The sequence below is a fragment of the Danio rerio genome, chromosome 5 (assembly GCF_052040795.2).
Source record: "Danio rerio strain M-AB ecotype USA chromosome 5, GRCz13ab, whole genome shotgun sequence".
Lineage (NCBI taxonomy): Eukaryota > Metazoa > Chordata > Actinopteri > Cypriniformes > Danionidae > Danio > Danio rerio.
Window position 1 is genome coordinate 36,099,062 of NC_141025.1, and position 26,800 is coordinate 36,125,861.

Here is a 26,800-nt window from a genome sequence, read left to right on the forward strand (position 1 = left end):
TCGCAGGTTCGATCCCAGTTCAGAGCGGGTTGGGTGCAGTAGGACCAGTGGGTTACATACAGTATAAACTGATAAATACAAATCTTGATTGGAATAGTTTTATCCTAATTGCAAAAATAAAAGAATATAATGAATAATTGATTTTATTTGAAAAAAATCTGTAGAAAATCATGAAAGTACAGGAAACATCTAGATATTTTTCAGTTCCTAAAATCAATGACAAACTGCAATTCTGAAGTCTTCATTTTACATGCTACAAAAAATCTACACTGTCAACATCTTGTCTTTACTCTGGCAAACTCTTCTAATGTTTATTGTCTGCTGCATGTAGAAAGTGCCAATGAACAGTCATGGTCAGCAGCAAACAAATGATCTGGATCAATTGGCAGAATTCATGATGTATCAGACAACAACTTATAGAATTAAAATTAGAATAAAATTAAAAATAAGCATTTCTAAGCCAAGCATTTGTATTGTTAAAAAGTATACTCGGTCTGCAAAATGTGTGTAACATGGGCCATATGTACTCCTCAGCAGAACATTAGCAGAACATAAATCAAAAACAACTCCCTCCATTGGCTTGTCATTGTTTTATAGGGCAAACTGGTGCCAAATCTTACCATGCAGATAAACAATGTAATTAATAGTAATTAATAAATAATTACACAATTAAAATTGTGTTCAAATTACTTTTTTAATAGCTTAGTCTAAAAAAATAAGTACTGCATACAGTATAGTGTATAAATCTCTTCTTAAATAATAGAAATTAAACTTTTAAATAATAAAATGTGAGTCAAACGTGGCCATTTATCTTCAGAAAACATAAACATATGTGGCGACACGGTGGCTCGGTGGTACAGTCTCTCCAGGTCTGCTATAAATGCCCAAGTTCCCATGACGACGCCCCCTGTCAAATCAGGGCCACTCAATACTGCTCATTATGGTGGTACCTAGAGGGACAATTCTTTTCTAAACAAAATTGGCCGTAGTGTATAAGTGTGAATGAGTGTGTATGGATGATTCCCAGTACTAGGGTGCAGCTGGAAGGGCATCCGCTGCGTAAAACATATGCTGGATAAGATGGTGGTTCATTCTGCTGTGGCGAACCCTGATGAATAAAGGGACTAAGCTGAAGGAAATTGCATGAATGAATAAAAATATGTATCAAAACAATGGTTAAAGTAGTGAAACCATATTTCACACATACCATAATATTGTAAGTATATAGTCAAATGTAGTCAATTAATTGCTTCTTAAGCATGAAACTTTATTAGGTATAAAATTTTTCTAATTTAAAAAAATATATAGTTGGATAACAAAAAAAATGGATTATATAGAAAGATTGATTGATTTTCAGTATTTAAGGCAAGTATAAGTAACTAATTAAATTACCCCAAAAAAGTCATTCATAGTTGACTTTATCAGCAAATAAGTATTTTATTACAGTAACTAATTACTCTACACCGCATTGCCATTTACATGCTCCACAGACTGCACACATACAATATTGCAAAGGAACGAAAAATTACCGCTTAGAATTAAGTATTCAGTATTTCAATTCATCATCTAGTCATCATCTATCCAGCAATGAGCTCCATTAAGTGAATGTGGTGAAAACTGGCAAAGCCTATCTTAACAAAAAGAAAACCTAATTACACATGAATGACAACAATCTGACATTCAGAACACTTCCATTATATAAAAGCTATATATCATCCCCTTCTGCCATTCATTTTCAACCCCATGTTTTTGCAGAGAGAAGCCTGCTCTATGTCAGGACCGAGGTGATGCAACAGTTTATTACGGCTGAGGCCTATCCATCAAATACTCATCATCAACCTTCACCAGACATCAGCATCACTATAAATCTCTGTGATTCACTGTGAGGAAACAGGCTTCTATTAATAATTAAGACGTGTATGCGTATGTGTGTGAGTGTGTGTGTTAAGGCTGCAGGTGTCGGTGTGGGTGGGCTGCTGTGTGGTGAGCAGTGGCCTCTTTGAGAGCCGTCTCTGGCGAGGTTAATATCTCTTTCCCATCTTTCCCTCGGGCCCCTCTAAATATCGCGGCTTTCCCTGGTCTAAGCCCTGCGCGGAGCTGGAGACCCTCACTTATGAAATTACAAGCACTTGAAAAGATCTAATGTGCTTTTAATTGTGTCTCTCCATTCAGAAGAGAAGAAGGAAAAGGAGCGAGGGAGCGAGGGAGGGGACGGGTCTGGAGTGTTTCATATTACAATAGAGAACGAATGCATTGGTCTCACAAAACAAGCGTATGCGCCGTAACCTTCCTGACACAAGGGAAGTGAGGAGGGGGTCTGCTGAATTGCACACACACATACACACCAAAACCAGAACTTCAAACGGACCCCTGCTTCTGTGACCGGAGTGATGTAGTCTCCAAACTGTTGTGTTTTCATTTTCTTTCACGTTTTCCGCTTCTGCCTCTTTTCAAACGGGTTAAAGGATTCTCTGGATAGCATCAAATGGAGAGTCATCATTGCTGGCTGTACAAACAAAACACAGCGTTACGGCTACAATCAAACACAGGCCATGCACCAGCAATACGCTCATGAAGGAAATATTCCGATCGCACTCTTTCCATTCAGTAGGAAGCCAGGATTAACCTGCAGACAGTATTGCTACAGCACGAGGGCACACTGAGTAATTGGAGACCAATCATCCAATCACAGGCTCCCGGTTGGTCCTGCAGCAACAATGCGGTGCATTTTTTAACCTGTCAACCCATAACTCATAAACGTGTGTGATTACCACTCAAAAACACTCGGTGGGTCCAAAGGTTAAAGACATAAATCTCTGTTTACTTTGCTATGGCCCCGCCGTGCCAGAGGGATTTGTGCCGAAGCCCCTTTGTGGGAAAACATGAACAAAAAGGCCCAATGAATCCCCGCTGAGGAGGGCATGTAGAGCTGGTCCAGAACACCAGATACCTGCTAAAAACATGACAATACACAGACACCCACAAGAGCACTTAGGGAAGTATAGCTAATGGAGGTGTATTTATAATATTTGCAAAATACTTTTATTTGCACAAATGTACATATAATTTTATTATTACACATTATTCAATTTCTTAACAACTCTGGTTTGCACCCCTTGCTGTGTGCGCTTAGGTTTAATTGTATTGTTTACAATTTTTATTTTTCTTATTTTTTTCTAAATTATATTATATGTGTAATTGTATTTATTGTACTTTCTTTTTTTAATTTTACTTTTTGTATTAATATTATGTGTTAGGCACCTATGGCCTGAGAGTAACACAATTCAAAAAGATCCTACATGTGGTTGAATTGACCATAAAGCTGACTTTGGTTTAAAACTTGAGTAGTGATTGCTTGCTGGGAACAGGGCTGAAAACCTCTATAAACTGTTACAATTTTACAAAACTGAAACAAATGATACAAATACCCCTAGAATTAAGTCAAATTGTAACAGTGTGTGTGTGTGTGTGTGTGTGTGTGTGTGTGTGTGTGTGTGTGTGTGTGTGCGTGCGTGCGTGTGATTGAACAATTAAATTGAACAATTTGATGACCTATGAATGTTGCAGGTTCAGTTCCGATATGTACTTGTTTACAGTTGTGCACAGCTCTACCCAAAGGAAGTTTACGTTTGTTGTAAATAAGGGTGTATTTATTCTTTTGCACAATGGTGTGAATAAATTAGAATGGCAAAGAGCAAATGCAGTAAAAATGTGAAACATACAGTTCATAGTCCGTGTCTTGTACTCAGATACCACACTAAATGCTGTAGTTTTCAAATGGCTGTGCAAATAGAATATAGTGCTGTCTTGACCATTTTAAGAAAGTGTCACCAAAATCTGACTTTGGAAAACATGTACAGAGTAAACTGTCATAATGAAAACATGACAAAGCCATATGACTATCTTGTCCCTAAACAATGGTGTCAGGACTTTTCATCTTGATGACACTAACACTTTCATTGACATCAATACTTCTTTTTGAGGATTGATCTATATATTTTGAGCAAGTGACACACTTTTGCAGGCTATTAACTATGTTTAGCAGTTTGTACAAATTGTTATGAGAAATGCAATAACTGTTGTGCAAATGTAAAAAATGTTGTGAGAAATGCATCAAAGCGACTGAGAAAAACTGTAATTGTGTACAGTATTTAATGTTGTGCAGGATGGGATTTTAGGACTCAAAAATTGTCAATGAAATAAAAAAAACTAAATGTTTTTAACAGAAAATGTCAAATTTATTGCTAAGCAAGTTGTTAATAATTTAACTTTTTGCTGAAATTTTTTATTAAAGTTTATTCTATTTTGTTTAATTGTTTGTTTTAAACAAAAATCATTAATTAAGACATTTGCTTTGGGTAAAGTTAAGCAACACTTTATTTTGATGGTCCATTTGAGTATTAGTAGACTGTCTGCTTAATATCCGTTGATACAGACATTCAACAGACATTAAGCTGACTATAATAAACTTTGCAAGTACATGTCAACTTACACTAAACCTAATCCTAACCCCAACCTAAAATTCTACCTATAATCTACCGAGAATTAATTGGCATGAAAGTTGAGATACTGTTTTACAAACATGAACTAACAAAATCAATTAGATTTTGATTTAGAAAATGTAAACACATGCTTATAAAATGCATGTATAAATGGTGATATTCAATGTTTAATATATATTTTGAACAAATACAAAACTTGTATGACATAACGAATTTGTATTAATGAACATCTACTTTTATTAAGTTTTTTTCATTTATTCATTTTTCTTTTGAGCTTAGTCCCTTTATTAATCAGGGGTCGCCACAGCAGAATGAACCACCAACTTATTCAGCATATGTTCTACACAGCGGATGCCATTCCAACCGCAACCCAACACTGGGAAACACCCATAAACACTCTTGCACACACATACACTACAATTTAGCTTATTCAATCCACCAATAGCATTTGTCTTTGGACTGTGGGAGACAACGGAGCGCCCGGAGGAAACCCATGCGAACATGGGGAGAACATGCAAACTCCACACTGAAATGCCAACTGACCTAGCCAGGACTCGAACCAGCGACCTACTTGCTGTAAGGCAATCGTGCAACTCACTGCGCCACCGTGACGCTTTAAGAAGTTTTCTTGTAAAACACAATTAATCACTGTATATGAGTATATGCACTGTAGTTGTCAATCACTGCCCACCCATTGTGTTCACCAGCACTGCTAACAGATTACAACGGCTCGGGCTAATTAGCCTTTTCAGAAATTTTATGAATTAATAAAAAAATGAGTTTTAAACTTTCCTGCACATGTTTTGTGGTATACACACCCCAGAACACACAGACGCACTCCACATTTCAACAGCTGCATGCCCTCTGAAGCTGGGCTGCAAACAATAGGCTCTTCAATTGTGTGTTTGGGTGGTGCTCACCACGCAACGCCAACATGTGTGCGACAAGATGCCACGACTCATGTCAGAAGATGAGAACACACAGGAACAGGAGAGCGGCTGCCACCCAAATGTGCGCATGGGAAAGCAGAACAGACTTTTCTTGGCAAGGATTTTAAACTTCAGCCACATTTTTCCTCCCCATAATAAATCGGAAAAAATATCTGATTGCTAAAAATTGGATAAACGCCTCAATTATGTGTGTGACTGACTCTAACTGTAATCTCTGGGTGAGCTTTATCTTTTGAATATGAACCCTCAGAGCAAGGTTAATCCTTTAATCGAGGAGTATAACCTGATGGATGAATAAGTGTTGACAAGAGATGTGAATGTTTTACCACAAACCCTTTGTCAACCACTTTAAAGAGCAATGAGATAATCCTGCTATTCAGACAGTCAGTGCCTTTCAGTGTTTCGAGGTTTTACCCCCCACACACAAACCCACACACAATCATTCCCTCTCTTGCAGACTCGCTTTCTCGATTTCCTCATTAACACTTGCACTCGCAGAGACAGAAGCTGGTCAGTCTTTGTGGCAGGTGCAGTGACCATGCTGAATCTGTGCAGAGATCAGGCCTTGCTCCCTGACACCATTATCTGCGCTCACAAAGGAGTGCTTAAATCTGTTCTGGGACCAGTGACCCTGAACCCGTTCGAATCAGCTTCTGATAAACTATGCATTTTCACTGCCCTGAGATCTGCGGTCTGAAGCTTCGTCTAATTTATCTGACAACAGACCAGCGTGATCAGACAAGGACAGACCACCAACTCACTGTTAGTCTGGAGCCACTGAACCGGAGTGTGTCTTCTCAGATGCTCAATGAACCCTCGCCGTATACAAACAGATAGGGACACTGAGGCGGGCGCATGTCTCTGTGTTAAACATAGCATCTGAGAATCTGAGTGCCTTTCATCTGGAGACGTTGCATGCAAATGATTGGGTTTCGGAGATAATCGTTATGCATTTCGCTTGTGATCACTTTGCATGGGAATCTGCCCTGTGAAATCCTGAATGCGTGTCTTTGGTTGCATTTACACAAGCCACACGCATTATGTGAAGAACAATTAAGGAAAACTTGTGCACCACTAATAGTAGGGCTTGGGTTTTACATTTTCCCTCATGTGAGCATACATATGCATATTTCTTGTGAAGATTGAGGTTGGTGGAACTGAAGATTGGACTCCCACAAAGGTGGATGTATTCATGAACCACTACTTAGTAAAGTTACCAAAATGTGCTTCTATAACATATTGTATGTGAAATATTTTATTTAAAAATTAGTTTAAAAGGTTATTAATTACTTACCCTTGTGTAGCTCCAACCCCCTGGGCCCTTCGTTCATCTTTAGAAACCAAATGATGATATTTTAGGTGAAATCTAAGAGCTCCCTCATCCTCCATAGATGGAAATGGTCCGATTTTTTCAAAGTCTATGAACAAAAAAATACAACAAATGTTTTTTTAAAAACCTACATGACTTCTGTGGTTCAATCGGAATATGATCAAGCTACAAGAATACATTCAACAGGGAAATTTAAGCCACACTGAACTGTACTAAACTGAGATTCAACACTGAAAACTAGACTGACCGTTTTAATTTGCTAGAACTTTTATGTGAAGCTGCTTTGACACAATCTACATTGTAAAAGCGCTATAGAAATAAACACAAATTTAATTGAACTTTTGTGTGCACATAAACAAAAAAATATATATTTTAAAACAGCTTTATTTAACTGTGTCAGTTTAGGGCACACATTCATGTGTTGCACTTCTGAGGTATTACCTTTGATGTGCCTGTGCTTAGTTTCAAACAGAGATATTTTTATTCTTTTTTGTGTGCGAGCCTCCTGTAGATATATGTCCCTCCACAATGCTCATGAATGCACAGGTCTCAGGGTTTGGAACAACATGAGAGTGAGAAATTTAAGGCTCAATTAATCCTTTGAATTAGCTGAGCACAAGTAATATTTAATTATTATTATTATTGTTTAATACTTGATTTCAGTGATAGGAAAGAGTTATTAATCACCAAATTATAAGATGGTGTCTGCTCTGTAAACCCCGCCGTTGTTATTACTAAAGATATTAGGTTAATATAACTTGATATTACTTAAAATACCAAATTTGGCATCAAAACCTAAACAGGTGTTTAACTTACACATTAGGCAGCAAAAAAACATATAGTATTTTAATTTAATTAAATAATTTTATTTTAAACAATTCACCATGTCTGTTTAAAATGATTGGTTGCGCTTGAGATTCTGCCTTGACAACCGCACTGATTGGTCACAATGTTATATGACACAAGGTGTTTTTTTTACTTGTGATGTTGTTTTTTCGCTTAAGCGCAATAGAACAGAGGCACTACCTGAACCCATCTGACGAAACAAAGACAAAAGGTAAATTATTTTAATAAATTAGTAAATAGATATTTAAATGCTTATATACATTTTTCTTCATTGATATACACGCAGAAGGGCATGGTGGTGCAGTGGGTAGCGCTTTTGCCTCACAGCAAGAAGGTCGCTTGTTCGAGTCCCGACTGGGTCACTTGGAATTTCTGTGTGGAGTTTGCATGTTCTCCCTATGTTGGCATGGGTTTCCTCTGGGTGCTCTGTTTTTCCCACAGTCCAAACACATGCGCTAGAGGTGAATTGTGTAAGCTAAATTATCTGTAGTCCTGGTTTTCCAGGTTGGGGGTTGAGTGTAGGGCTAACGACCCACCTCGTAAAAATTAGATGTTATGAAACACCAACATGGTGCTGCTAAATATCAACTTCGATATAAATGGCCTTGGGGTAAGTAAAGAAAATAAAAGTTTGAAAATTTTGGTTAAACTTGAAAAGTTTAGTCTATTAGCCATTTTAAGTAATCTGTACTTAAACATTTAAGTTATCTGTGCTTAAACATTTATCTGTAATTAAACATTTAAGTTATTCATTTGGTAATTAAAACATTTGGTCAACTCAATTAATTGAGTTGTCGTTTTCCCATTACTCAAACAAACTGAGGGAATCACTTTCCTCAAGTAGTCTCAACTTATTAGGGTTTACAGTGTGAAGAATTGTGTGATACTGAAGTGCGTGACTGAAAAATTATCTATATTTACTATCACATACATTTTTTGCATATATTTTTTTAATCGAAAGTGGGTAGGTACAGTAATAAGGGCTACATAGTGGATCAGTGATTAGCACTGGGCCACAAAGCCATAACAGAACCTGAACATAAAGTCCTGAGCTTCAGTTCAAGCGGATACCAAAATGTTGTTTAGTACATTATATGACTAGAAATCCTCATAAAGCACTTTTTAAGAAATAGTGCTGATAAAGATTTCAAAATCTTTACCTTTCAGTAAAAATTAACATAAACAAAAATCTACGAGAAGAAATCTATCCTGGAATATATTAAAGATGTTACCAATATGATTCCAATGTGTTGTCTTGTAATGGTTTTTAAAAGGACATTTATAGAATGAATGGGTAGTAAATGTGGCTATGTTGGTTGAGGTTCAAAAAGTGAAGAATATGCCACACACAAATGTGATTTAGAGAAGTCACAAAACGAACACTAAGGCACACACAAAAATAACTAGTTTCACTTAAGGTTAATGGGTGTTCAAACAAAAATGTGTTTTTGTAGAGACAATAAATCATATTGCCTATGTGGTGCAAAGTTTCAAACAATTACCATTCACACATATCATCTGATCAAGACTATTTGGAAAGCAGAAGTAGAGTTTTTGAATAGAATAGAATATAGAATAGAATAGAATATAGAATAGAATAGGCATATGCTTATATAGCATAAGGATATTATAAGGAAATTAATATGGCAGAATTTTCTGTACAAATGTGCGTTATATGGTCCTTATTTGGCTTTAATGTGTATGAATGCCACACAGAGATTTGGCCAGGGGAAATAGAAATGAGTTCAGTTCCTATCCCAAAGAATTCTCATGGCTGCCACACATGCAGTAAAATGCCATAAAAACGATCAAGTTAATCGTCCCCAGACATAAAACGCACACTTGCCAAACAGGGTATGCCTAGTTTAGCAGGAAGGAGATGTAAGGACAGAGTGTTCGTTTCAGAAGTAATATGCCAGCAAACAGTCTACCACACAAATTGGACAACAAATGCAGCCAACTGATCACTTGAAATCCTACTAGGATATACAGAATTAAAACTGCTTTAACCCTTTGACTGACGCTCTACCAAACGGTTGACCATGAGTCATTCTTTTTATAAAGAATGACTGTTTTAAATAATGGTTTACACACACAACAATCGAACAAATCTAATCCTGTTGCACTACTACACTTGACTTTGGTTTTATTGTAAAAAACAAGAAAGCTTATCGAATGAGAATCTGAAATATTCTATGGCATATACTTCAAAAAAAAAGATTCAGTATTCAAAATTTTTTTGTTTTTTAATATTAATATTGGTAATATTTTAAATAAATTGATCTTACACTTCATATTTTCAGATGTCTGTGTTAATTCCAGTACTTTTACCATAAACTGACATGTCTACCATTTGGTAGAAGTTGATATTTTCGAAATTGTAGGATGTTTTTGAAAAAAAAAAACGCATTGAGTGTGTTAACTAGCGACATTAGGAGCTAAAAAATGTAATCCAAAATATTTTTTTCTTGGTGGGCTAGTTTAGAAATAATTAACTTCCCCCTAAAAAGCAAATTTATTATTTAGTCCATACTTTATTTTAAGTTATAAGTTTCGCTATAAATAAATCACGAACTATGGCATATGTCTATTTGAACATCTATTTTCTGCTTATTATAAGTTATTAAGATAGTACTTGGGTTTATGTATTGGTTATGATTAGGAATTTAGAATAAGATCATGCAGCACATATAGTTTAGAAGTATACATAAACAGCCACTATCTTAAAGAAAGAGCTCACCCCAAACATTTAAATCTGCTCACTATTAACTCACCCTTATTTGGTTCCACAACAATTTGAGTTTCCTGTTTCTGTTGACCACAAAATAATATACAAATTAATATACAAAATAATATACTTTGAAGAATGTTGGAAACCTATTCACCTTATTCTTAACGTACGAATAACTTATCTTTTTGGCTCGAGACTTCTGGTCTCTTTCCCTTTCATTCATTTTTAGACATTAAAAACAGCTCGTTCTGCTGCTTGATGTTGCAAACTGATATTTCCTTATTATATTATTCTACTTGGTCTGTATGGTCATGCAAACACTTGTTTGTAGAGCAAGTAATTTGACCATTTTCTGACAACAATTGTTCCTAATTTCTCCCATTGTGACTGAATCGGAAGTTCTAAAACAATCGCAAAAACAAGTCCACTTCCGCATTGAAGAATAAGGTCAATAACCATTGACTTTTATAGTAAAAAAAAAAACCCAAATACTATGAAAGTCAATGGTTACAGGTTTTCAACATTTTTAAAAATATCTTGTTTTGAACAGAAAAAAGAAACTCAAACAGGTTTGTGGCAAGTAAAGGTTTAGTAAATGATAACAGAACCTGAGAGCTTTCCCTTTAATAATATGCAGGAACAAATAGCCAATAGTTAATAGTGACAATCGGGACATCAAATAAAGTGTTTGCCTTTATTTAAAACTATCCCAAACCAAACAATCGGAATCAGCAGATCAGCAATAACCCTAACATCCTTTAAAAATAGTGACATGGGAGTAACTTCACAGATGTTGTAATGTAAGACTACCAGGAGAAAATGACAGGTGGGTGGGTCTGGGTGTTTCCAGCTCTCTCCGTGTTGGTGGTATAGTGGAACCTCCCAAATAGCTCAAAAGACTGGTGCGACACTCTCTCTGTGGGAATGAAACGATCCATATCTTTCAAATGTGAAATGTATGTGTGCTCATGGCCATGTGCATATATTTATCACAACTCCAGTAACTGATGGGGTGTTATGATTAATGATGTGGTGGATGAAACGCATCCTGCAACTATAATCACCGAGCATGTACACAAACACACACAGTTATGAAACAGTGAGCGTTGGTGGTCCTTCGGTGACAGTAATAGCTGAAAGAGAGCGTGTTGCATGTTGGGGTGGAGTGGCTACCACTGACGGAGGGCCCTTGTTACACATCCTTTATGGCGCACGTCATGAGATGTCTATGAGAAACACATGTGGTCTGGTCAATGGGAGGAAAAATATGACAGCTCAAATCACTTGTGGCAATTTTCAGTTAAGTGCAACCCAGCCAAGCATATACACACACAAAGAGAGAAAGTGATTGGATCTTTTTCGGTCTCACACAGACATCTGTTTATCTGCACATCAGATAAAGACATATCCTAGGTCAATAACAGAAGAGACTGTTCCAAAAGTCAAATATACAGCACACATGCAAGCACATGCTCTAAATTAAAGCCTATTATCTATCAAATGAGTGTGTTGTGCAAATAAATTAAAGATGTACCATAAAGATATCTGAAGAGAACTGCTCTTCAAACCATAAAGCACATCACTGGAATCTGTATTTGTTGTGATGTTGGTTATACGGATGTCTATTGAACTACACTGCATGGGGACCACACACACACTGTCCCCACAGAGATGACAAACTGCCACACTGACCACTCTTGGAGTCCTATAATCATACAGCAAACAGTGTGATTTACGAGAGAGATTCTCCCACACCCTCACTTTCACTAATGCCACAGACAGAGAGAGAGAGAGAGAAAGACACACACGGTCAGGACACACACAAACAAAAACACAGCTTTTTCTCATGACACGCAAAGATAATCTAAAACAAATATAAGAGAACATATACAGCATATAAAACTTTCACTGCCTTGTCAGAGACTGAGCAAACAAATGTAATAGCTTAAAAAGAAAGCGATAATTAACCCGAGATCTTGTGAAACAGTTTAAAAATGGAATGACCAGTATTTTTTTATTAAAAAAGGAGAAACTATAAATTGCTTAACCTAAAGGAAATGACAATAAATAACACTCAGATAATGTGAACAAATCTGCTCTGGTTAATGCAAGATGAACAAAAGAAAGTCTTTTAAATCTGAATAAAGCTGTGGGCAAATGAGGTTTATTTGGATAGTCACATACAGGAGAGCAAACTATGTTAATCGCCACAAATCTTAAAATATTGACTTGAAAATCTGATGTCAAAAAAAAATCTGATGTCAAATTTATTCAAGCCCTTGACCTCAGCCTTTAAGTCAGAGATAGCACATACAAAGGTTTCAAAAGGAGTGCGTTTGCAGAGATGCCATATACGAACCATTTTTGTTCCCCAAAGAAATTGGGATAATCTCTTAAAATATTAGTTTTTCTTTGCGAGAACGATATTTAAATACTTCAAATAACCTACAAATATTTGTAAAATAAAAGGTTTTATAGAAAAGTTCTTCATGGAACCACCTATGGCAAAAAATGTATTCTTAAGAGTATAGCCTAGGGCGCCACGGTGGCGCAATGGGTAGCAAGATCCCCTCACAGCAAGAAGGTCGCTGGTTCGAGTCCCGGCTGGGACAGTTGGCATTTCTCTGTGGAGTTTGCTTGTTTTCCCCGTGTTCACGTAGGTTTCCTCAGGGTGCTTCAATTTCCCCCACAGTCAAAAGACAATGCTTTATTATAAGTGAAATGAATAAGCTAAATTGGCCGTAGTGTATTTGTGTGGGTGTTTCCCAGTGTTGGGTTGTGCCTCAAAGGGCATCCGCTGTGTAAGACATATGCTGGATAAGTTGGCGGTTCATTCTGCTGTGACGACCACTGAAGAATAAAGAGACTAAGCCAAAAATAAAATGAATGAATGAATGAATGAGTACAGCCTACATCAAGAAGATCTGTATTATAGGAATTTGTCCCTGGCATTCCCATCAATGCGATTGCTTCAGTGCTGCTAGATGTCACCATTACAATGTGCAAAATAATCACCACCTAACAAAAGTCTAGTTGCCTATCCAAGTTTTAGGAACAGCAAATAATAACTTGACTTCTAGTCGATCATTTGGTAACAAAAGTGGCTTATATGAAAGGCAAGGCCTATAGATTACGCTTATTTGACCAAAATAAAATATGATAATGCCTTAATTTTCAATTAATTAATTAGGATAGTAATGTCTGACTTTGCTGAGACAAAAGTCCTGTCACTTACCAGAAATAATGTACAGTATAGAATATAAAGTGATGGTGCAGTGGAAAAGGAATTAATTTTGTGTCTGACTCTCATGAGCTTGGAGGACTGCATCCATATCTCTGCAATGAATCAAATAACGTATTAATAAAGTCATCTGGAATAACAAAGAAAGTGTCCTTGCAGGACTCCCAGAGTTCATCAAGATTCTTTGGATTCATCTTCAATGCCCCCTCCTTCATTTACCCCAAACATGCTCAATAAGGTTCATGTCTGGTGACTGGGCTGGCCAATTCTGGAGCACCTTGACCTTCTTTGCTTTCAGGAATTTTGATGTGGAGGCTGAAGTATAAGACAGAGCTCTATCCTGCTGAAGAATTTGCCCTGTCCTGTGGTTTATAATGTAATGAGCAGCACAAATGTCTTAATACTTTAGGCTGTTGATGTTGCCATCTACTCTGTAAATTTCTTGCACAACCCCATAATTAATTTAATCAAACCATGATTTTTCATTCACCAAACTTGTGGAGGAAAAAGACTGAATTCTGTGAGAATTTTGGGTCCATGCGGGTTCCAATAGGTCTTCTGCAGTATTTGTGATGATTGGGATACAGTTCAACAGATGATTCATTCGAAAAATCTACCTTCTGCCACTTTTCCAAATGATCAACTAGAAATCAGTATAATATTGTACTGCTAACAACTTTTTGTTCCCAAAACATTATGGGAACATCAGTGTGTCTGGTTTCAAAAATCTACTTTGTTGGGTGAAACAGAAAGTTTTCTTTTTTGATAAACAGAACATTATCTCTAGGAGAAGATTCCCAAAATAGGTTCTCTTTAAGGTGTTATGAAAAACATTTAATTTTTAGCTAAAAGTTAACCTAATATTCCAAGACCATTTTACTTGATTCCCAAATAATAACTGAACGAGAACAAAATGTTAATCATCTAGAAATGTTTTAGGGACTGATAGGGGAACATTCTGTGTTTGCTGTGTATTGTAGGCCTATAATGCAAGGTTTTAATAAAAATTGAAGGTTTATGGTTTGGTATACTACATTGCTTGGTTTAATTTTTAAAAATGTAACTTTTTTAATTTTGCTGATAGCCATTTTCTGACAAAATAGCTTATGTATACTTTAAAGATATATATATAAACATACACACACATACAGTTGAACTTAGAATTATTAGCCCCCGTTTATTTTTTTCCCAATTTCTGTTTAACGGAGAGAAAATTTTTAACACATTTCTAAACATGACATTTAAAGGCTTAACTAGGTTAATTAGGTTAACTACGCAGGATAGGGTAATTAAGGAATTTATTGTTCTGTAGACAATCAAATAAAAATAGAGCTTAAAGGGGCTAATAATTTTGATCTGAAAATGTTTTTTGAAAAAAATAAAAACTGCTTTTATTCTAGCCAAAATAAAACAAATAAGACTTTCTCCAGAAGAAAAAAATATTATCAGACATACTGTAAAAACTTCCTTGCTCTGTTAAACATCATTTAGGAAATATTAAAAAAAATAATAATAATAAAGGGGGCTAATAATTCTGACTTAACTGTATATATATATTATATTATATATATATTGGGAGAGCTGAGGGTTTAGGTTCCCAACAGTTTCTAGCTTCAGTGTCAGACCCATAAAGTCAAAGGAACAAGTGACGTCACTGTGAGGAGTACAGACTGGAGGCGGGGTTAGGTGTACATTTTAAAATTGTGCATCATGTGCACTCGGTCTGTAATTATCACTGTAAACAGATTTGTGGCATTACATGTTTAGTTCGATCTCAGTTTGTCTTTTGGAGTGCAACATGTTTGCCAGCTTGTCCAAACGCAAATAAATTAGCCTACCTACTGTACTATATCTCACAGTAACATTTGGAGTGAAATGAGTTGACGTGGAAACAGGCAGCCTGGGTTCACTGGAAATATATGAATCTGCCAACAGACTTCTAAGGACAGACCAAGAGAAATGTTTTCACTCTCGTTGAGCTCATAGGATTTGGTTTGTGTTCGCGCGGAGGCGACGGAGTTCACAGAGCGCTAATTAGTGCAGGAGAGCCGGGAGAGCCACGCCGTCATTTATCATGCGACCATTCAGGGGCCAACACTAACGAGCTCTGCCAAAAAAATAGAAAGAGAAATACCGTCTGATTAATTATTCATTTTTAGGTATGTGTTGCATCTGCATAACCCTCATCACTACGCCATCTCCCTCTCTCTCTCTCCCCCCTCTCTGCTCTGCTCCAGCAGTTTGTTTGCAGCGGTATGGTCGATTTTCCAGGGCCTATATACTTCCTAGCTTAATCCACATAGTTTATTAAGCAAATATAATTTTAAAGTTATTATGTAATTAAAATCATGTTTCACTGCTGGGAACTTCAAAGGATAGGCCCTTTCCGTGGACATAGTTTGCAACTGATGTAATAATTTCCTTGGGATATTTAAAATAAACACATTAGGCTGCAGGAATTCAAAACTTGTCTCTGAGTATAAGGCACGAGCTCCTTGATTGGCGCGAGTTACTGACGCCGCAAAGCGGCTGAAGGCGTCTGCGCACGCACTGTCCGAATGATCTGAAACAGAGGAAGAGGCATCCACGGTTGCGGGCATTGTGAATTATACCTAAAGTCAAAGCGATGATTGCATGCGTTTATTAGGACAATTTCTTAACACCCTATAGTATGTCTTCTTCAAGGTCTTAATCGTGTCTCTTTTTTCTGTTCTTTTCTCTCCGTCTATGCACTGCTTGGTGGTCCTGCGATCCGACTGACCTCAGCCATGTGTTTTCACTTTCTCCTCTGATCTCGCCTCCGTGACCAGCGGGGAACGAAATACAAATTGAATAGTAACCATTCACAGACCCGTTCCATCACGACGGCGTTCAGGTCACTTTGTCTTTTCCTTTGAGGAGAGACTCCAATAAAAGATAGGCCTAAATGTTGTTTAATTCCTCCTGCTACTCCCGCGCTTATTTATTTTACCCTGTCTTGCGCATAAAAAAAGTTTTAATCCTGCTTTATCTTTAAAGGCGTTTAATAGCTTGACATGGTTGCAGGGTAATACCACTGATAAAAATCACTTGGGCTGTTTTTCTATTCTCTCAGTAGGCTTTTACTACGGACGACCAAGGAGCTTGTTAAATTACAATCACCTAAAACGAATCACGCTGCTATGGCTCTTTTATTTTTGCTATTCTGTGGTGTGGGCTTTTTTTTCTTTTTTGTTTTAGTGTCTAGATCTCCCCATCCCCATGTGATCTGTTATGGTGCCGCGCGCTGGACACCGCGCGCTCGCCGGTGGCAGGTTGTGTTTGTTCAGCTTTTATTGAGATGTGGTCTGAAGAAGTTAAAAAGAGCCCCGTTGTTGTTTTTAGGCTGGGTGTTTTCTCTGGAGCGTGTCCACGAGCGGTGTGCTAGCTCTTCTTGTTGAAAGGCTTTGCTCGAAGGGAAAAGCCACGGCACTTTGACTTTATAAAGGAGGAATAACCGCCTCCCCTGGGATAACTGATAATAGTGTAGCTATGCAATGTGCAACATAGAGACTTGTTTATTAAATATGGTCAAAGGGCCAAAGCTCATAATCAGGCTTATTTTTTAAATGGCTATAGGACGTTTTTAGAAGACGAGGCTTGGAAACAGTCTGCTCTAAATAACTATTTTACTAGTTTAGCCTAGTAGAAATAATTAAAAATTTCACATTACAGCCTAAATGAACATTTTACATCACAAACTTCAAGTAATCACACGCAGTTCATTAAAGATTTACGTATTTTTTCCGTCTTACATATTTATTTCCGATAGCCTATTAAAATATTCTTGTAAACCGCGATTCGTTTACTTTGTCTTGATTTCATTGCGGCTGTTTGCCACGGTTTACTTCTGTTTGGTTTATTAGCCCGAGAGGTTACCTTGGCAAAACACTCAGACCTGAATAGACTACATTGGCTTTAGGTTTTATGGATCTTTACTCGACTCCTTGAATGTTTCTAAGAGGAGTGTCAGGGTTTATAAAATGCATTTACACATAGCCACCGGACCGTCAAGAAAATTCGTATTAGAACAAGATAGATCGACTAAATAATATAGCCTATAGTGTCGCTAAAACTGATATGTTTTTATTTTGTTAATTATATTGTTAATTGTTAATCATTCGTTATAATGTAAAAAAAAATACGAATTTTGTAGTTAAGAGCTGGACACATTTTCTAAAATAAAAAGTAATTTTCATATTTTTATTTTTGTCGTTTAAGGGGTTAAATAGCTACACCGCCTGTAACATATCTCATTTTAAATAATTGAATGTGACAAAATTTGAACAACCTACATTCGACGTGCAATGCGAATTTGTATTACCAATTAAATCATTAAGATGAGTGCGTTATAATATCCATGCACTTATGGGGTTTATTTTTCAAGGTTTGGAAACTTTGCTTGGGAATCAAAGCTTTGGTACTTAATTGTCTTGCCTCAGAGCAATGCAACCATACCGATATATAGTCATTTTAGCAGAAGCGAAAATGGTAATTGACATCCGTAAACTTTTTTTTATAATTTTATAATCCTCGGTTTCTCCTGAACCAGCTATAATAGGCCTAAATGCCAGATGTTAATGGAAAAAACAACAACTAAATGTGTCATAAGTCAGATTTTGGCTCGATGAGAACTTGATTATTTTTTAAATATAAATTTCATATCGTTTATGAAAGTCTTCCCGTATTTCTCGTTTAGCAGGTTTAGTCCAAAACTTGAGTGATAAGTGTACATGAAATGCTACACTTACTTACTCTCTATCAGCTGAATTATTAGATTAATTACCAACTGGAAAAATAAATTACATCTAAATCTTATTTTGTTCAGTGCAGCCTGAAAACCAAGCATTTTGATTTAAACAAAGGCTGATCGTTACCTTTCAAACAAAAGTCTTTTTAGTAACCTTGGTAATGGCAGTTCTTCTCTCAGTGATTAACCAAGATGATAAGTAGTATTTCTTTGATATACTGTATAAGGAGAATCCTTTTAATTTCCAAGTAAATGGCCATTGGGTGTGGTCCAACAGCTGGAAAATGTTGAATGAGAAAGTGGGGGTCTCCCTCATTTCCAACACGCATTCATAATGAGCTGTAGCAGAAATTACCCCCATTTGCCTTCGACCCTGAAGCACAAATGCTGTGGTCATCACAGGTGTCAGGGAAAATTAAGCCTTCAGTCAGTCAGAAGAAAAGCTTCATTCTCCTCTTGTAAAATCTCCTGTTAGAATGGAGGGATGTTGTTATATGGGTTGTTTTGGAGAGCTTAAATCTTGGTGCTTTACAAAAATAATGGGTAATCAGTTAAAATGGTTAATGACAAAAAGTAGCAGCTATATTAAAAGGTAAAACACTTACTGTGCAAATTGTCTAATTACCAAAATGACTTAAGTTAACTTGCAGCTTAAACACACTTGTCTAATGAGCAATATGTTTAGGAGGAGGGTAAAATCACTTTCCAGTTTTAAATAAAAGCAAAGGCTATAAGTGTTGACAGGTTAAAGAATGGACATCTGGTTAGGGATGGGAAAAATGTGTGAGACACATGCTGATTTGCTGCTGTGTTTCAGCAAAGATGAGCCTTTCATCAATTTACGAGGTGCTGAGCATTGGTTCAGCACTGCTGGTCATTTGGACCCCACAACTCAAACCCTGCTTTGTCTGATTTATAGTGTGAAACAGCGAAGCTTTTTTACTGTCATATACCTCATATGTTACATTTTGAAGAGTATAATACATTGTCTTTGATTCTCACTGCCTTAGTCAGATGTACAGTAGCAAACAATATCATTTGCATGCCTTTATTAATAATTTTCTGAAGAATTCAGCACTAAAAACCAGATGTTGCTGCTGCTGCTGATGTCATCACATCATATCAGATAAATTGTATGTGACTATAACTCTATTCTCTAGTTTTCAAAATATCCTCCACATTATTTGACAACATCCATAAATATGCTTTCAGTTTACAAGTGTGTGCAGTATACTGACCAGCAGAACAAACCGCTCTGCTCTCTTCATTAAAGCCTTTAAGATTGCCATGCGGCAGCCATTTGAAGATACTTTTTTGTTTCTGTGTATGTTTGTGAAACAATTATTTATATTCTTACAGTACAGTTTAAACTGGTAATTGAAAAAAACAACTTTATGATGTGCACTGAGCTGCTTTTTTACCTGAGGAAATGCTTTCAGTGACCACACCTCCAGTGTTTAGAGTGAAGCCAAGACCATCAAAGACCAGCTTCTCCCATTACGGAAACCAGCAGGGTTTCTTTATATGAACAACTGGAAATCCCCAGAGAAGTAAAAAGACAGAGCTGAGAGATTGGGTGGGATGGAGGAGAGAAAGAGAGAGAGAGTTAGACTGTAAAATAATGTATCAGCCTACTTGCGTAGACTAAAATAATTGGTTGTCAAAGTGGGATGTTTAAAACGTTTGTGATCAATCTGTCCACTGTGAGTGATATGATACCAGATAGTTTGTTTATATTACATGTGCTCTTATGTCTTCAGAAAACAAACTTCCAACAACAAATGTGTAAAACTGGTCAGGTGTTGTGTTATTTCCATTATACATTCACTGTCAAAATGCTAGGTTCCACAAAATTCCTACATGTCACCCGAATGCAAATAGATTAAGTCAACGCTGAATTTACAAATTACAGTGGATTAAACATAGAATTTTGTCCCAAAAAATCTCAAAAACTGCTCATTTTAACCAAGTAGTTTCCACAAGCAGCAAAAATAATTTCTGAGTGTTGGTTAATACGAAACATTTCTACATAACAGAGAAACACAAAGCATAACATAAAGATTCCCATAACACAAAATGTCCAGCAGTGGTGATATCACCTGTTACCCACGTGTGATTCCCTCTGGTTTAATTCAGCCTTTGAGTGTGACATTACCATTACAGACTGATGTCCACTTATTCCTGATTAGTTCAAATAAGCATCTCTTGCCTAATTTAATTAAATAATATGCATAGGCTAATAAAACTTTAAATTTGATTTTGATGATATCACCCCGCTCTTCATTACTTCACCCACTGTGCATGTCTAGTTCTAGTCAACAGTGATTTGTGATCAACAGGACGGAACAATAAAGGTGAGTGTGCAATACAGTACATTAAGTTGTATTTTTTTTCCCTTTCTAATATCACACAGACAGTTACTGAAGTGAGCCACCTGGCTATCCACAAACTCTCTGCGTGTGCTCAACGATCTCATCAGTGTTTTATTGTATCTTGCTTAAATTAAAGCTCAGTTCCTCCCTTACAACTGACTTGATGACTCTAAGTCTAGAATCAGTGGAAATCATCTAAATGTCAGATTACAAATCTACACATAAAACACATAGTTCCGTAAAAAATAAAAAATGAAGAGGAACAAAAATCTGATATGCTGGAACATCTGCCGTGCTGAACAAAGGCATGAAGCTATTAAACTGGTTTGATTTATTTGCCTGCTTGTAATGATATGCATAATTACACAAATCCTCACAGTGACCGTATCTGTTCTTAACTTCCTGCCAAACATACATTCTCAGAAATAAAGATAAAACAGCTGACACTGGGGCAGTAGTGTTCCTTCTAATATGGTACACGTTTGTACTTTTAAGGTACTGATATACTTTTAAGAACTGGCCAAACACAAAAGTACACTCCTAGTGACATTTTGTACCTTTGATGAATTTTTCTAAAATGATCCCAACAATACAAAAATTTAACCATTTGCTATTTTCATGTTTTCATGAAGGCTTTACACAACTAGTGTACAACGATTGTCTTGGGTTCCAGCTACAAAAACTAACATCTGTTGCTTTAAAGGGCATAGGTTACCCCTTTTTCCAGATTTAATACAAGTCTTTTGTGTCCCCAGAGTGTGTCTGTAAACTTACAGCTCAAAACACTCAACAGATTATTTATTATAGCTTTCTGAAGTTTCTGTTTTCTTGTACTGGGCCTTTAAGGCTAGTCCTCCCCACCCACCGTTCCCACGTGCCTGTCAGCGTGCTTTAATCTCTGCCCTCGGCTGCCTCAAAAAGAAGATCTCACGTAACCTTTGTGAGAAATACTACAGTAAGAATGAGCATTTGATGCATTTGTTGTGGAGTTGAAACGATTATTCAGACACAATGTCGTTACAAAGTTCACACACACACACACACACAGACAGCGTGCACGTTTTTTGTTTTTGCACACAAATGTGACAGGATACAGGTTAATATCCACTGCTGTATAGATATCTGTTATGTTAATGTACAAAATAAACCCGATTTAAGGTCCACAAACCAGGAATGCAGCGTCTTCTTTCACAACTGTTCTGACATGCGGCTGTGGTAATAAAGTAAGCTTAAGTAAATTGCTGTAATTCATTACACACATGCACTGTTTAAAAATATTTTAAACTTGTAAAAATCACTCATGATCACATTTGATGATGATTGATGATCCTAGCAAACTGAACAGATATTTTATTCCCAGTTGCTTTGGGCACGTCCTGTCGATATGATTATATGCGTTACTACAGAGACATGTTGATAGCAGCTGTCAATCAATTCGGTGGGCGGAGCTAAAACTTTTTTGAATCCAGGTACCTTTAATTTAAGAAAATACATTTAGCGGCCACTTTATTAGGTACACCTTACTAGTACCAGGTTGCACCCACTTTTGCCTTCAGAACTACCTTAATCCTTCGTGGCATAGATTTAAACAGGTACTGGAAATATTGCTCTGAGATTTTGGTCCATATTGACATGATAGCATCAAGCTGAACACCAAACTGAACTGTTGATACAAGGAAGGATGGACCCATGCTTTCATGTAGTTGATGCCAAATTCTGACCCTACCATCCAAATGTCGCAGCAGAAATAGAGACTCATCAGACCAGGCAACGTTTTTCTGTTGTCTAGTTTTTGTGAGCCTAAGCAAATTGTAGCCTTAGTTTCCTGTTCTTAGCTGACAGGAGTGGTATCCGGTGTGGTCTTCTGCTGCTGTAGCCCATCCGCCTCAAGGTTGGACATGTTGTGCCTTTAGAGATGCTCTTTGCATACCTCGGTTGTAACGAGTGGTTATTTGAGTTACTGTTACCTTTCTATCAGCTGGAATCAGGCTGGCTATTCCCCTCTTACTTTTGGCATTAATAAGGCATTTGCACCCACAGAACTGCCGCTCACTGGATATTTTTCTCTTTTTCCAACCATTCTCTGTAAACCTTAGAGATGGTTGTGCATGAAAATCCTAGTAGATCAGAAGTTTTTGAAATACCCAGACTAGCCTGTCTGGCACCAACAACAATGACATGTTCAAAGTCACTTAAATCCATAATTTCCCATTCTGATGCTTGGTTTGAACTGCAGCAGATCATCTTGACCATGTCTACATGCCTAAACACACTGAGTTGCTGCCATGTGATTGGCTGGTAAGAAATTTGCCTAACCAAGCAGTTGGACAGGTGTACCTAATAAAGTGGCCGGTGAGTGTATGACACTTTACTTTACTGACAATTGAGTGTAAAAATTGGTTCCCACCGATTAAATATTGATAAAATACTCTACACTGACAAGGGAGAACTGAAAAGATGAAGTTGTTTCCTCAAGCTAAATAATTTTGAGTAATGAAATACATTTTTGCTGCTTTATTTAGGAGGTTTAGCGAAGGCAGGTTATTTTTTACTTATTTGTAGAAAAAACAAAATATACAGAGTCTTAAGAACACAAAACGGTTAACAAATGGCATCATGGTGGCGCAGTGGGTAGCACTATCGCCTCACAGCAAGAATGTTGCTGGTTCGAACCCCAGCTGGGTCAGTTGGCATTTCTGTGTGGAGTTTCTCCGTGTTGGCGTGAGTTTCCTCAGGATGCTCCACTTTCCCTCACAGTCCAAAGACATGTATAGGTGAATTGAATAAAATTTCAATAAAATTGCCTGTAGTGTATGTGTGTGAAAGAGCAACTATGGGTGTTTCCCAGTTATGGGTTGCAGCTGGAAAAGTATCCAGTGCGTAAAACATATGCTGGACAAGTTGGTGGTTTATTTCACTGTGGCGACCCCACATTAATAAAGGGACTAAGCCGAAAAGAAAACGAATGAAAAAACAGTTAACAAATCTGCATAATAAATAACATTTCCTGCCTTCATTCTCTTAATCCCCCCTCAAATGCACCACTATTCACACTGGACAATCGCTGTACAAGTTCTCATTCAAATCTATATGTAAAGAAGAGAGTCGGAGAAAGTGTGCATGTGTGAGAGAGAACAGGCGCGCTCTTTCAAAGCAATGTAAATGTAACCTAAGCCGTCGTGTAGGCTGACTAAACACTCGGAGCCCAGGTGGCTAATGGGAGACCAGGATGACCAAATGACCACCACCATAGTGGATCCATTCTGATGTCTCTGTCTCTCTCACTCCTGCTCACTTTCTCTCTCTCCCTCAGTCTCTCCTCATCTCTCCATCTGCTACGTATTACACCCGTCAGCTCTTCTGTTTGTCCAGGAAAGACTCGGATGGGTGGTCTTCAGATAACAGAACGCCAGGGGCCTCCTGTGTCACCAAATTACCCAGACCTCTGTTTTCCCTTCAATCCTTTCGAAAACACGGAGGGTTTTGCTGCGAAGGCCGCAGTGGATAGTGGACACACACTCGTCACTGTCTCAGACCTCACAACGAATATCAAACAGTAGAAAACCCAAGACAGTGAGAGGAAAAGACTCCATTTCTAATCTTTGAATGGTTTTAGCTAATCTGAACAAATGTGGAGATTTAGTAGACTGATAAACAAAATCCCATCGGAACTTTTGGGTTGCATTTTATTACATATGACATATGTACTTTACCTAGTGTCATCACTTCTTCAGAAAGTTAGTGCAGCATTTAATAACTTTAAAATGAACCTTTTTAGAATTATGATTATTGTTTTTTTAGAAAGAGCAATGTTTTGGAGGACTGTATGCAATACTAACTGGTGGTCAATCAAGTGATGTGATAGTAAGAAACATATTTGCATATTTTATATAATAAATTTTAAATACAAAAAACTTAAAAATACTTACATTACTTACAAAAAATATAAACATTATTTTAAATAAATTATTTAAAATGTATTTAAAACCAGGATTGGGTACAGGATTGGGTGGGTGGGTAGGTAGGTAGGTAGGTGGATGGGTGGGCGGGCATGCAGGCGGGCGGGCAGGCAGGCAGACAGACAGACAGGCAGGCAGGCAGGCAGGCAGGCAGGCAGGCAGGCAGGCAGGCAGACAGACAGACAGACAGACAGACAGACAGACAGACAGACAGACAGACAGACAGACAGACAGACAGACAGATAGATAGATAGATAGATAGATAGATAGATAGATAGATAGATAGATAGATAGATAGATAGATAGATAGATAGATAGATAGATAGATAGATAGGCTTAGGCTCCGTTTACATTAATCCAGTGGTTCTCAAACTGTGGTACATGTACCACAAGAGGTAGTTCCTTCTTGGAAGTTCCTTCAATCTTTCGCTTTTACGCTTGTACTAAGTAATTTTTGCAAAACCTCAGATCCTGTTGGTTGGTTCCTGTTGGTTGTGCACCTTTTTTACCAAGCAAGTTTGTTGACGCCATTATAACTACACAGATCATCTGCCTATTCATGCCAGAGTCCCGTGAAAAAGTGATTGACAGGTGGTGATTTGGTGGTGTAACTTGGTGGTGTAACTTGATTTGGTGTGTAACTATGATTTAGTCATGGGTAAAAGAAAGACCATGTGGGTCAGGTAGTTGAAACGGTAGGCTACAAATAATTCATTCGCTAATAATGAATTAATTACTCAAAAATAATTAATTCACCGCCGCCTACGATGTCATCGTCCATCGCAATGTTTCGTACCATGCCAAATTGGTCGACATCGCACAACCTAAATTTAAAATAAACTTTTTTTCCCAAAAGATGTTTCCCAATGCAAAAGTTACAATCAGGAGGTGCGCAAAAATTTTCATTTCCTGACTCCAACTTTTATAGGCAGCTGATATTAACAGGTAGAGTTAAGTGAAATTCGTCACCTGTCAATCATTCTCCAGTCCTCTATTGGCCGCACCCATTCATATGTCCTCTATTAATTCTATGCACACCATTAAAAGCATAAGACTTTCTCATTTCAACCCATCTCTAACAGGAGTTTAGCTGCAGAGCTTAAGTAAATTTTAGACAATCAGGCCTCTGCATTTCTTTAAGCTTAATCTACTTCTGCAAAAATGCTTCATTAGTATGCAAGGAATATCACACTCAAGAGAAGAAGATTGGTTAATATATCACCTTTAAGCAATACAAATACAATTGTTTAAAGAAGAGAAAAAGAGACAAAAGTAATAAAAAATATATTCTTTTTTCACAACAAAGCTTAAAAAAGCTGAAACCATGCAGGAGATGTGACAGTAAACAGATGCTGAGATTTACAGTAGAAGATTGATAAATAAACATCCCAAGGGCACTTTTGAGTGCATTTTATTTTATGGCATATGTAATTTACCTAGTGACATAATTTCCTCAGAAAGTAAATAACCATATGGGTTATGGTTATTTTAAAGGTAGTTTTTAAGCTTAATGGCAAGTCATTTATTATTGACTAAAAAGTATATGTTCCATTGCATCTACATAATATAGTTATTATCATAATAATTCAAACAACTGGGTAATAACATAACCTTAAACATTGGTTGTTATTTTATATTACGCAGTACTTGTTAAGGTGAGTACATATTCTCTACACTTTTGAGTACATATACTGTAAATTACATATACTGTAAATTAATGTATAATTCAATGAGAACCCCCCGCCCCCAGCCAAAAAAAATTAAATAATAAATAAAAATATACAAAAATTATTATTTTAAATGAATTAAAATGTATTTTCTCAATTCAAATGAGTAGCGGCTTAGACCCGAAAACAGTTTTACATACATTTTACATATGTTGCCACATAACAAGCGGATTGGTGGGATTGAATATATATGAAGCTTTAAAAAAATGAAGCCATGCAGGAGTTCTGACAGTGAGTTTGCTCACAGTCAGCAGGGGGCAAGAACAGGCACAGAGAAACACTTATTATAAGGTGGGCCTATAGATGTTTAAACTATACATATCAGAGCTTATTTGCATGTCATTCCATGCACAAGTCCTATTTATTTTGGTAAC

The 26,800-nt window shown here is 37.0% G+C and overlaps 1 protein-coding gene across 15 annotated transcripts in view; it reads right to left on the reverse strand.

Annotated features, from left to right (window-relative positions):
• The window catches only part of tmem174 (transmembrane protein 174), a 123,282-nt gene that overhangs the window by 68,779 nt on the left and 27,703 nt on the right, over positions 1-26,800 (reverse strand). For 3 of the 15 annotated variants that reach the window (XM_087253687.1, XM_087253692.1, XM_087253684.1), the window contains exons 5-7: positions 19,790-19,932; positions 18,724-18,836; positions 6,747-6,870 (exon numbers count right to left, since the gene is read on the reverse strand). In XM_087253687.1, coding sequence (XP_087109813.1) covers positions 19,866-19,932 — 67 coding nt within the window. In that variant the 3' untranslated portion in view covers positions 6,747-6,870; positions 18,724-18,836; positions 19,790-19,865. Of the gene's footprint in view, positions 1-677; positions 2,954-6,746; positions 6,871-18,365; positions 18,837-19,606; positions 19,689-19,789; positions 19,933-26,800 lie in introns of those variants that run through there. The other 12 variants (XM_087253689.1, XM_087253694.1, XM_087253690.1 and 9 more) reach the window with 8 other exon arrangements.